Raw genomic sequence first — 12,325 nt, 5'->3', positions numbered from 1 at the left:
AAAAAATGAGTGCCCCACAAAATATATGATTTGTAGGTTTCCTTAAAAGATAATAACACGAAATTCTAAATTATATTTTACCACTAAATCTATAGATCTATCTTAAAATCTATAATCTATTTATATAAATAAATATGTATGATAGTTTTTAGACCAAGTAAGTTTACTGAGGAGAAACACTGACAAAATATATTAAATATATATAAATATTCCACAAAATAAAAGAATAACTTAACACCAAAATCTTAACTTTATTTTACCACTAACTCAATAGATCCATCCAAAAATCTATCACCTATTTATAAAAATAAATATCTCTTAGTTTCTAGCACCAATGCACTAAATGGGATATAACATTTTCTTTAAGTGCTCAATGCCGGCCGATTCTCCAGCGACTTCTCTGCTCTTGGCTATATAACTCACGCAATCTTGCCCAAGCGTTCTCAGTTTTAGTTCAGACCGCTGGCGAACCGGTCACGTTCGATACGCTACAAAAATATAGTCGGACACAACGTAAGTTTCTCTTTCGAATTTAAGTTTTGAGATCTTGAACAAAGTCGTTCCCCTTAATTAGCTGATTTGTAAATAACCTTTAGTGGCATTTAATTGGGCATTGCAATTAATTTGCAATTACTTCGTGAACTGTTCCGTGGTTTATGGCCATCGATAGCCAAAAGTTCGATCCTACCAGTCACTATAATCCCTTGATAAGCTTATCGGGATCATGCAATACAGCCATTGGATCACTAATAAGTATTTGCCGCAGTCATTTCGCTGGACACGGCCATAAATTCTTAAATATCTCACACACTTACTGGTTACTCGATCTAATCGGGGTTATTTATGATCTTGATAGTTTGTTTACTGCTTTCTCTGCACCAACAGCATTTTACATTTGTATAGCTTGGTTACAAGATAGGTTCTGTAAATATGTATATTAGATTATATTTACTACATGTCTGAAGTGCCGTAAATGATAAGCTCTAAGTTTAGTTTTTACAATTTAATATTTAGAAGATTGATTTGTCATCGATTACGAGAACCCAATCAGTGGGAATCTTATCTCTTGCTGAACTCGTTCAGTTGAAGTGAATTCAGGCGAATTGTAAAGAATAAGTGCGATTAATTGGGATGCATATATAGTATAAAGCGTGTCGATCTGACCCCAGAGTCATTTGAAAATGAAACATTTTTATTAATTACGCGAGAGACTCGCGTTGACACACTGAAATATCATATCAGATATATACGTCATCAGAATTAGCATTGAACCGAGTCTAATCAAAATTCAGAAATGCTCACTATAATTTCCAGGAAGTTGTAACTCAATATGAGACTGTTTCTGGTGGTGCTGCTGGCCACTGTGGCGCTGTCCCAGGCATTGGTCAAGGAGGAAATCGCGGCCAAGGAGTACCTGGAGAACCTGAACAAGGAGCTGGCCAAGCGGACCAATGTGGAAACAGAGGCGGCCTGGGCCTACGGCTCCAACATCACCGATGAGAACGAGAAGAAAAAGAACGAGATCTCCGCCGAGCTGGCCAAGTTCATGAAGGAGGTGGCCAGCGACACGGCCAAGTTCCAGTGGCGCTCCTTCCAGTCGGAGGACCTCAAGCGCCAGTTCAAGGCTCTGACCAAGCTGGGCTATGCCGCCCTCCCCGAAGCCGATTACGCCGAGCTGCTCGAAACGCTCTCCTCCATGGAGTCGAATTTCGCCAAGGTTAAGGTCTGCGACTACAAGGACAGCACCAAGTGCGACCTGGCCCTCGACCCGGACATCGAGGAGGTCATCAGCAAGAGCCGCGACCACGAGGAGCTGGCCTACTACTGGCGCGAGTTCTACGACAAGGCCGGCACCGCCGTGCGGTCCCAGTTCGAGCGCTACGTGGAGCTCAACACCAAGGCTGCCAAACTGAACAGTAAGTTGATATTTACTTTTAGACCACTAATACATTTTAGGGAATTTTGTAAATATTATATTCTAAAAAAATATTTAGCCAAGTTTCAAAAGGTATTCTATATTAAAATGCTCCATACAATGTACAATTTTAGGTGATAAGTAATAATTACAGTGCTATTAGAGGTTCGCTAAAAATAACTAATGGCAGTTCGGTTTTTGTCAAATATTATCACACACAAAAAAATATTGGGGAAACGTGTAATGCATTTGTAAGTGAATATATTACATATTTTATTATACCACCGATCAATTCGATTGAAGTAATAATTTTCGGAATATTAAAATCAACAAAATATTATAGCTTTTTAAATTGCATTCGGCATTCAACACAAGCTGTAGAGATATAAGTACTGCAATTAGTGCAATTTTTAGTTCGCTCGAAATAACTTAAAGCTAATTAGTTAAGTATGACACAAAAAATATCGGGGGAAAAGTGAGTTGTCATCTAAGAGCTGATTATAATAACGAGTATATTAAAAAGGTTGAAACTAAAATTTTCCGTAATTACCACCTTTTTACCACCAGACTTCACCTCTGGCGCTGAGGCTTGGCTGGATGAGTACGAGGACGAGACCTTCGAGCAGCAACTGGAGGACATCTTCGCCGAGATTCGACCCCTCTACCAGCAGATCCATGGCTACGTGCGCTTCCGCCTGCGCAAACACTACGGCGATTCGGTGGTCTCCGAGACGGGACCCATCCCCATGCACCTTTTGGGCAACATGTGGGCGCAGCAGTGGTCGGAGATCGCGGACATTGTCTCGCCATTCCCCGAGAAGCCCCTGGTCGATGTCAGCGAAGAGATGGAGAAGCAGGGATACACAGCCCTCAAAATGTTCCAGATGGGCGACGACTTCTTTACCTCCATGAACCTCACCAAGTTGCCCCAGTAAGTAGAGATTGATAAACAAAGTTTATCAGATATATTACCTACGTGGATAAATATTGGTTTTGAATTGCCTCTTGAAAACTCGATACCCTCTTAACATCACAAAGTCCTACAAACATAATTATCTTAGCGTATGTGCACCTCAAGAAATATATCAAGAATCTTAAGATTCTCCTTAAAAAGCGGTTTACCAAATAATTATTCGACTATTCTATATCTTTACTATTTGTACTCTTTCAAGTAAAATTTAATTTTAATCAGGAGTTCAATAGAGATTTTTAGCGTAATTGTTAATATATATTATTTAATTTAATGCTTTAATTTTTCTAGGGACTTCTGGGACAAGTCGATCATTGAGAAGCCCACCGATGGCCGCGATCTCGTCTGCCACGCTAGTGCCTGGGACTTCTACCTCACCGATGATGTGCGCATCAAGCAGTGCACCCGGGTTACCCAGGATCAGCTCTTCACCGTCCACCATGAGCTGGGACACATTCAGTATTTCCTCCAGTACCAGCACCTGCCGTTCGTCTACCGCACTGGTGCCAATCCTGGATTCCATGAGGCCGTCGGCGATGTCCTTTCCCTGTCCGTCTCAACCCCCAAGCATCTTGAAAAGATCGGCCTGCTGAAGGACTATGTTCGCGACGAAGAGGCTCGCATCAACCAGCTGTTCCTCACCGCTCTGGACAAGATCGTGTTCCTGCCCTTCGCCTTCACCATGGACAAGTACCGCTGGTCGCTGTTCCGCGGTGAAGTGGACAAGGCTAACTGGAACTGCGCCTTCTGGAAGTTGAGGGACGAATACTCCGGCATTGAGCCACCAGTAGTGCGAAGCGAGAAGGATTTCGATGCCCCGGCCAAATATCATGTGTCCGCGGATGTCGAGTATCTGAGGTTGGTATTAAATGATTGATGTTCTTATTACTTAAGGGTGTTTAATTATTTTGGTTGCTTCTTGCAGGTACCTGGTCTCCTTCATCATTCAGTTCCAGTTCTACAAGTCCGCCTGCATTAAGGCTGGCCAATATGATGCCAACAATGCTGAGCTCCCTCTGGACAACTGCGATATTTATGGCAGTGCTGCGGCAGGAGCTGCTTTCCAGTAAGACCAGAAAAATATAGTGTATTTCCATTTTTTTATATATTATAATATTTAAAAACCTTAGCAACATGCTGTCCATGGGCGCCTCGAAACCCTGGCCCGATGCTCTGGAAGCCTTCAACGGAGAGCGGATCATGTCCGGAAAGGCCATAGCCGAATACTTTGAGCCCCTGCGCGTCTGGTTGGAGGCCGAGAACATCAAGAACAATGTCCACATTGGCTGGACTACTTCAGATAGTAAGTTGGCAGTACCTAAAAAACAAGAAAAAGCTGATTTAATATTGTTTTCCCCATTTCAGAGTGTGTGTCTTCTTAATGGAATAATTTCCGCGTTGCCACACAGTTTTTTGCTCAATAAAGTTCTACAATGCTTTTCTGGTTTTAATATCTTAAAATTTGTTTTTTATTAGTGGGTACTAATATTGGAAATTTATTGCTTTTGTAAAAAATTAATTAAGTAGTTCATAGGTGGTTGAACACAATGCATTAAGATACATAAAAATACTTCCTTATAACACAACTAAGATAAGAGGGAGGAGAAAACCTCGACTATCACAATTCCGTTACTGTGCTTCCTAATTAAATTATTAAATATAAATTCACAAACTTTTGCGCAATTGTTTTGTGATTAGCAAAACATGTGGGCGGCAAATTTGAGCACACCACATTGGAAAAACAAACTTTCTCTAAACGCTAAGAATAGGGAATAGTCATTTAAATAATTATAATTATAATAATATAATATATATAAATTTGTGGTTATCTCTTTTTTTTTAACTAAAAGTGTAGTCTTGGGTGGCACTGTGATATTTTTCAGCTAATCGACGGCTATCCTTCACTAAAAAATCTGACGTAGCTCTCGAGCATGGATGGTATTTTATTTGGGCACGACTCAGGGTGAAACTTAATAGGCAATCCAAATATGCCAGTATAATGCGGCATTGGAAAATAATTTTTAATAAAAAGCCAAGACATCATCGGTACTTTTCCCAATTTATTTATTTGTTTGCAAGATTTTCTTTCTAAATTGATAAAATAATACAATAGAAGAATTAGCAGAGTTTTTATTTATATTGAGGAACATAGGTAGTTACACTTGCCAAAGAGCGTAAATGCTAATTTATTTTCCGTAAAAGTTTCCGAAAGGAAGTGGTAAGGGTGGAGGACGAGGAAATGCTTGAGCAGAAGGAGGAGGAGGTACTATAGCAATCACAGCTGAATTAGAATTAGGCAAGGATCCAAGAAACGGAAATGGTGGAAACTGTATCGGTGGTGGAAAGACTGGGCCAATTACTTGGTGGTGATGATGGTGATGGTGGTGAGCGTGTGAATTTGCAATTGTGGTTGGGGCGCCAGTGGTTGTTGTAGGAGCGTTAGATGTTCTTGTATTGGTCGTAGAAGCGACTGTGGTTGTTGTAGGAGCGACAGTGGTCGTTGTAGGAGTGATAGTAGTTGTTGTTTTAGTCGTAGGAGCCATAGTGGTCACTGGAGTGACAGTGGTTGTTGTAGAAGCGACAGTGGTTGTAGGAACGACTGTGGTTGTTGTAGGCGCGACAGTGGTCGTGGTTGTTGTAGAAGCGATAGTAGTTGTTGTAAAAGCGATAGTAGTTGTTGTAGGCGCGACAGTGGTCGTAGGAGCGATTGTGGTTGTTGTAGGCGCGACAGTGGGCGTTGGAGCGATTGTGGTTGTTGCAGGCGCGACAGTGGTTGTTGTAGGAGCGACAGTGGTTGCTGTAGGAGCGATAGTGGTTGTTGTATTGGTCGTAGGAGCGTCAGTGGTTGTTGTAGGAGCGACAGTGGTTGTTGTAGGCGCGACAGTGGTCGTTGGAGCGATTGTGGTTGTTGTAGAAGCGGCAGTGGTTGTTGTAGGAGCGATAGTGGTTGTTGTACTGGTCGTAGGAGCGATAGTGGTTGTTGTAGGAGCGACTGTGGTCGTAGGAGCGACTGTGGTCGTAGGAGCGACAGTGGTTGTTGTAGGAGCGATAGTGGTTGTTGTAGGCGCGACAGTGGTCGTAGGAGCGATTGTGGTTGTTGTAGGCGCGACAGTGGTCGTTGGAGCGATTGTGGTTGTTGTAGGCGCGGCAGTGGTTGTTGTAGGAGCGACAGTGGTTGTTGTAGGAGCGATAGTGGTTGTTGTGTTGGTCGTAGGAGCGACTGTGGTTGTAGGAGCGATAGTGGTTGTTGTAGGAGCGACCGTGGTCGTAGGGGCGACTGTGGTTGTTGTAGGAGCGATAGGGGTTGTTGTATTGGTCGTAGGAGCGACTGTGGTTGTAGGAGCGATTGTGGTTGTTGTAGGAGCGACAGTGGTTGTTATAGGAGCAACAGTGGTCGTAGGAGCGGTAGCGGTTATTGTAGAAGCGATGGTAGTCGTTAATTCTTCCGTCGTGGTAGTGCGCTTACATATTGGCAGTTCGGGAAAAAGTATGCAATTAATGGAATCATCTGCGGTTGTGGTTTGAGTTGTGGAAGGGGTAATTGTAAGCGCAGTCCAAAGACAAAAAAGCAATATTATGCGATCGATCTAAAAAATTTTTGTTTGTAAATCATTTAAAAATTGTGAAGGACCGTTCTTACCATCATGAGTTCTTTCAAATCACTAAAACCTTGAAATTTGTGGCAACTATTTATATTAAACCTGCTCTTCAGTTTTCTTTGTTGCATTTGAGATAACAAAATGGACAGCACTTCCGCTTCACCCTTGTCAAGTGAAAATTGTAAAAGAAGTGCACCCAAAATAATACTAAGATAACACCAAAGGGCATAGAGGCTTAATTAGTTATTTTTAACAAAACGAATAACTTAAAACAGTAATTCAGTCAAAGATACCAAGGAAGAAACATTAATTTTTTCGATTTAATTTGGGAAAACAAAATATTTTTTGCATAATTTTGTAAGTTTTTTTGCATTAGAGTTAATGTCAAATCTGATTTGCCCAATCAAATTTTTGTTAACATATTGTCTTAAACTCGCACAAGTTCTATAAAAGATTGTAATATTTCAAGTCTTGTCAAGAACTTTGGAAAGATTTCGCTTTCTATATCTTAAGGTATAAAAAAGAAAAGTGCTTGAAAAAGGCACGCTACGGGCTCCGTCAGCTTTAATCTATTTACGCTAGGACGCTATCCAAAAATGTCTAAACTTTTATAAATTATGTAACATTTGCAATACATAGTGTAATGTGACAAGGTAATATAATCAAAATATGTCTTTCGCTCGAAATAACTAATGGACATTTAGTTTTTTCCTTCAAATATCATAGAGAAAATGGCGAAAAAAGTGAATTTTTTTTTAATATAAGAACAAAAAGGTTAAAGTATCTATAGTAATTTATATGAAAAACTTTAAGCAAAAGTAAATGTGTACGAGGACGAGATCTTCGAGCACCAACTGGAAGATATCTTCGCCGAGATTCGAGCCTTCTACCAATCCACTAATGCTCCTTTCGGGCAATGTGGCGCAGCAGTAGTCGTAGATCGATTTCAATGACAAGATGTTTTTAAGTTAGGTTACAAAACTAAGTGAAGGTGACTTGTACATCAACATCACATGCTACATTTAAACCTTTAGCAACATGCTGTTCATGGGCGTCTAGAAACCTTTAAACGAGAGCGCATCTTGCACGGAAACCCATTAGCTAAATACTTTGAGCCCCTGGACATCAAAAACAATGTCCACGTTGGCTAGACCACTTTAAATAGCAAGTTAGCAGCACTTAAAAAATCACAATAATAATAATTATTAAAATAATAATAATAATAATAATTTAAATAATTTCCGTGTGGCCATACAAAGTTTTCTCAATAAAGTTTTGCTAAGCTTTATTGGGCTTAATAACTTAAAAACAGCTTTTTACCTTGAAGGTAAACTTAAAATTCCACCATTACATTGAGTTGGGATCAAAATTTAAGCACAATTAATCAATAAATCATAAGCTTAGGAATATATTGGAAATAAAAACTACAAAACATTACTATAATTTTTTTTATTATTCAAATGTATTTGTTGTTTTTCTTTTTTGGGGCATTAAATTAAATATATTACTATAGTAGAACAACTATTTACGAAGTGTTCATGTACATTGCTTTTTTAGTTCTTGGGCAAATAAATAGAATTAACACTCGCAGCAATTTCGTTGGCCTGCTCAACCAACATAAACTGCGTTTAAAAAAACTTCCGCTGTTTTTATCAACTGCATAATACAATTTCTAGACATTATAAGATAACTACAGCTTAAATCTAAAAATACTCTGGGGCATGTGTTGCTTGTAGCTTCATAGTACAATTAGACCCACAGTTTTTCCACAATAATAGCTTTTTTCTGATTTATTTTCCGAACAAATTTCCGAAAAGTGGTGGTAATGGTGGTGGCCGAGGAAAAACTGGAACCGGAGGAGGGGGCGGTATAGGTAATATAGCAATCACAGCTGAATCAGAATTAGGCAAGGACCCAAGAAATGGAAATGGTGGTAACGGTGGCGGAGGAGGAAGGGGAAGAGGAAACGATGGGCCAATAATATTGTGATGATGATGATGATAATGGTGGTGGGCGTGTGAATTTGCAACTGTGATTGTTGTTAATTTTTCGGTGGTATTAGGAGGGACAATGGTTGTAGGAGCGAAAGTCGTAGTTGTAGGAGCGACAGTGGTTGTTGTAGGAGCAAGAGTAGTTGTTGTTGGAGCGACAGTGGTCGTAGGAGCGACAGTGGTGGTTGTTGGAGCGACAGTGGTTGTTGTAGGTGCGACATGGGTCGTAGGAGCGACAGTGGTCGTAGGAGTGACAGTGGTCGTTGTAGGAGCGACAGTGGTTGTTGTAGGAGCGATTGTGGTCGTTGTAGGAGCGATAGTGGTTGTAGGAGCGACAGTGGTGGTTGTAGGAGCGACAGTGGTCGTTGTAGGAGGGACAGTGGTTGTTGTAGAAGCAAGAGTAGTTGTTTTTGGAGCGACAGTGGTCGTAGGAGCGACAGTGGTGGTAGGAGCGATTGTGGTCGTTGTAGGAGCGACAGTGGTTGTTGTAGGAGCAAGAGTAGTTGTTGTTGGAGCGACAGTGGTCGTAGGAGCGACAGTGGTGGTTGTAGGAGCGACAGTGGTTGTTGTAGGAGCGATTGTGGTCGTTGTAGGAGCGACAGTGGTTGTTGTAGGTACAAGAGTAGATGTTGTTGGACCGACAGTGGTCGTAGGAGCGACAGTGGTCGTTGTAGGAGCGACAGTGGTTGTTGTAGGAGCGATTGTGGTCGTTGTAGGAGCGATAATGGTTGTTGTAGGAACAAGAGTAGATGTTGTTGGAGCGACAGTGGTCGAAGGAGCGACAGTGGTTGTTGTAGGAGCGAAAGTGGTTGTTGTAGGAACAAGAGTAGATGTTGTTGGACCGAGAGTGGTCGTAGGAGCGACAGTGGTCGTTGTAGGAGCGACAGTGGTTGTTGTGGGAGCGATTGTGGTCGTTGTAGGAGCGACAGTGGTTGTTGTAGGAGCAAGAGTAGATGTTGTTGGAGCGACAGTGGTCGTAGGAGCGACAGTGGTGGTTGTAGGAGAGAAAGTGGTTGTTGTAGGTACAAGAGTAGATGTTGTTGGACCGAGAGTGGTCGTAGGAGCGACAGTGGTCGTTGTAGGAGCGACAGTGGTTGTTGTGGGAGCGATTGTGGTCGTTGTAGGAGCGACAGTGGTTGTTGTAGGAGCAAGAGTAGATGTTTTTGGAGCGACAGTGGTCGTAGGAGCGACAGGGGTTGTTGTAGGAGCGACAGTGGTTGTTGTAGGAGCGATTGTGGACGTTGTAGGAGCGACAGTGGTTGTTGTAGGAGAAAGAGTAGATGTTGTTGGAGCGACAGTGGTTGCAGGAGCGACCGTGGTCGTTGTAGGAGCGACAGTGGTTGTTGTGGAAGCGATTGTGGTCGTTGTAGGAGCGAAAGCGGTTGTTGTAGGAGCAAGAGAAGATGTTATTGGAGCGACAGTGGTGGTTGTTGGAGCGACAGTGGTCGTTGTAGGAGCGACAGTGGTTGTTGTAGGAGCAAGAGTAGATGTTGTTGGAGCGACAGTGGTTGTTGTAGGAGCAGGAGTAGATGTTGTAGGAGCGACAGTGGTTATTGTGGGAGTAAGAGTAGATGTTGTAGGAGCGACAGTGGTGGTTGTAGGAGCGCCAGTGGTTGTTGTAGGAGTAAGAGTAGATGTTGTTGGAGCGACAGTGGTGGTTGTAGGAGCAGGAGTAGATGTTGTAGGAGCGACAGTGGTTATTGTGGGAGTAAGAGTAGATGTTGTAGGAGCGACAGTGGTGGTTGTAGGAGCGCCAGTGGTTGTTGTAGGAGTAAGAGTAGATGTTGTTGGAGCGACAGTGGTGGTTGTAGGAGCGATTGTGGTCGTTGTAGGAGCGACAGTGGTTAATGTAGGAGTAAGAGTAGATGTTGTTGGAGCGACAGTGGTCGTAGGAGCGACAGTGGTGGTTGTAGGAGTGATTGTGGTCGTTGTGGGAGCAACAGTGGTTGTTGTAGGAGTAAGAGTTGATGTTGTAGGAGCGACAGTGGTGGTTGTAGGAGTGATTGTGGTCGTTGTGGGAGCGACAGTGGTTGTTGTAGGAGTAAGAGTAGATGTTGTTGGAGCGACAGTGGTGGTTGTAGGAGGGACAGTGGTTGTTGTAGGAGCGATTGTTGTGGTTGTAGGAGCGAAAGTGGTTGTTGTAGGAACAAGAGTAGATGTTGTTGGACCGAGAGTGGTCGTAGGAGCGACAGTGGTCGTTGTAGGAGCGACAGTGGTTGTTGTGGGAGCGATTGTGGTCGTTGTAGGAGCGACAGTGGTTGTTGTAGGAGCAAGAGTAGATGTTGTTGGAGCGACAGTGGTCGTAGGAGCGACAGTGGTGGTTGTAGGAGCGATTGTGGTCGTTGTGGGAGCGACAGTGGTTGTTGTAGGAGTAAGAGTTGATGTTGTAGGAGCGACAGTGGTGGTTGTAGGAGTGATTGTGGTCGTTGTGGGAGCGACAGTGGTTGTTGTAGGAGTAAGAGTAGATGTTGTTGGAGCGACAGTGGTGGTTGTAGGAGGGACAGTGGTTGTTGTAGGAGCGATTGTTGTGGTTGTAGGAGCGAAAGTGGTTGTTGTAGGAACAAGAGTAGATGTTGTTGGACCGAGAGTGGTCGTAGGAGCGACAGTGGTCGTTGTAGGAGCGACAGTGGTTGTTGTGGGAGCGATTGTGGTCGTTGTAGGAGCGACAGTGGTTGTTGTAGGAGCAAGAGTAGATGTTGTTGGAGCGACAGTGGTCGTAGGAGCGACAGTGGTGGTTGTAGGAGCGATTGTGGTCGTTGTGGGAGCGACAGTGGTTGTTGTAGGAGTAAGAGTAGATGTTGTTGGAGCGACAGTGGTGGTTGTAGGAGCGATTGTGGTCGTTGTAGGAGCGACAGTGGTTAATGTAGGAGTAAGAGTAGATGTTGTTGGAGCGACAGTGGTCGTAGGAGCGACAGTGGTGGTTGTAGGAGTGATTGTGGTCGTTGAGGGAGCGACAGTGGTTGTTGTAGGAGTAAGAGTTGATGTTGTAGGAGTGACAGTGGTGGTTGTAGGAGGGACAGTGGTTGTTGTAGGAGCGATTGTGGTCGTTGTAGGAGCGACAGTGGTTGTTGTAGGAGAAAGACTAGATGTTGTTGGACCGACAGTGGTCGTAGGAGCGACAGTGGTCGTTGTAGGAGCGACAGTGGTTGTTGTAGGAGCAAGAGTAGATGTTGTTGGAGCGACAGTGGTCGTTGTAGGAGCGGTTGTGGTCGTTGTTGGAGCGACAGTGGTTGTTGTAGGAGCAACAGTGGTTGTTGTAGGAATAAGAGTAGATGTTGTTGGAGCGTTAGTGGTCGTAGGAGCGACAGTGGTCGTTGTGGGAGCGATAGTGGTTGTTGTAGGAGTAAGAGTAGATGTTGTTGGAGCGACAGTGGTGGTTGTAGGAGCAAGAGAAGATGTTGTTGGAGCGACAGTGGTGGTTGTAGCAGCGATTGTGGTCGTTGTTGGAGCGACAGTGGTTGTTGTAGGAGCAACAGTTGTTGTTGTAGGAATAAGAGTAGATGTTGTTGGAGCGTTAGTGGTCGTAGGAGCGACAGTGGTCGTTGTGGGAGCGACAATGGTTGTTGTAGGAATAAGAGTAGATGTTGTTGGAGCGACAGTGGTGGTTGTAGGAGCAAGAGAAGATGTTGTTGGAGCGACAGTGGTGGTTGTAGGAGCGATTGTGGTCGTTGTTGGAGCGACAGTGGTTGTTGTAGGAGCAACAGTGGTTGTTGTAGGAATAAGAGTAGATATTGTTGGTGCGTTAGTGGTCGTAGGAGCGACAGTGGTCGTTGTGGGAGCGATAGTGGTTGTTGTAGGAGTAAGAGTAGATGTTGTTGGAGCGACAGTGGTGGTTGTAGGAGCGACAGTG

The 12,325-nt window shown here is 43.4% G+C and overlaps 2 protein-coding genes across 3 annotated transcripts; one reads left to right on the top strand and one right to left on the bottom strand.

Moving 5' to 3' along the window:
- Positions 1-442: 442 nt before the first annotated feature.
- Positions 443-4,346, top strand: LOC108032610 (angiotensin-converting enzyme). Of its 2 annotated transcripts, none has more exons than XM_017106541.3 (7): positions 443-513; positions 1,293-1,916; positions 2,483-2,846; positions 3,177-3,743; positions 3,811-3,951; positions 4,016-4,188; positions 4,251-4,346. In XM_017106541.3, the coding sequence occupies exons 2-7, from the start codon at positions 1,331-1,333 to the stop codon at positions 4,265-4,267; spliced, it is 1,848 nt and encodes a 615-aa protein (XP_016962030.1). In that variant the 5' UTR covers positions 443-513; positions 1,293-1,330; the 3' UTR covers positions 4,268-4,346. The 2 variants fall into 2 exon arrangements, with proteins under 2 accessions (XP_016962030.1, XP_016962029.1); XM_017106540.3 differs by having other exon boundaries at positions 448-513; positions 1,315-1,916.
- Positions 4,347-5,071: 725 nt separating this feature from the next.
- LOC108032447 (mucin-2) lies at positions 5,072-6,531 on the bottom strand. Its single transcript, XM_050884982.1, has 2 exons — positions 6,526-6,531; positions 5,072-6,472 (listed from the first exon to the last, which is right to left on the bottom strand). Exons 1-2 carry the CDS (start codon positions 6,529-6,531, stop codon positions 5,072-5,074), a joined length of 1,407 nt encoding a protein of 468 aa, XP_050740939.1.
- Between the last annotated feature and the right edge of the window lie 5,794 nt (positions 6,532-12,325).

Source organism: Drosophila biarmipes, chromosome 2L (assembly GCF_025231255.1).
Source record: "Drosophila biarmipes strain raj3 chromosome 2L, RU_DBia_V1.1, whole genome shotgun sequence".
NCBI lineage: Eukaryota > Metazoa > Arthropoda > Insecta > Diptera > Drosophilidae > Drosophila > Drosophila biarmipes.
The sequence above is the reverse complement of the archived record's forward strand: the minus strand, read 5'-3'. Positions and strand labels throughout refer to the sequence as shown.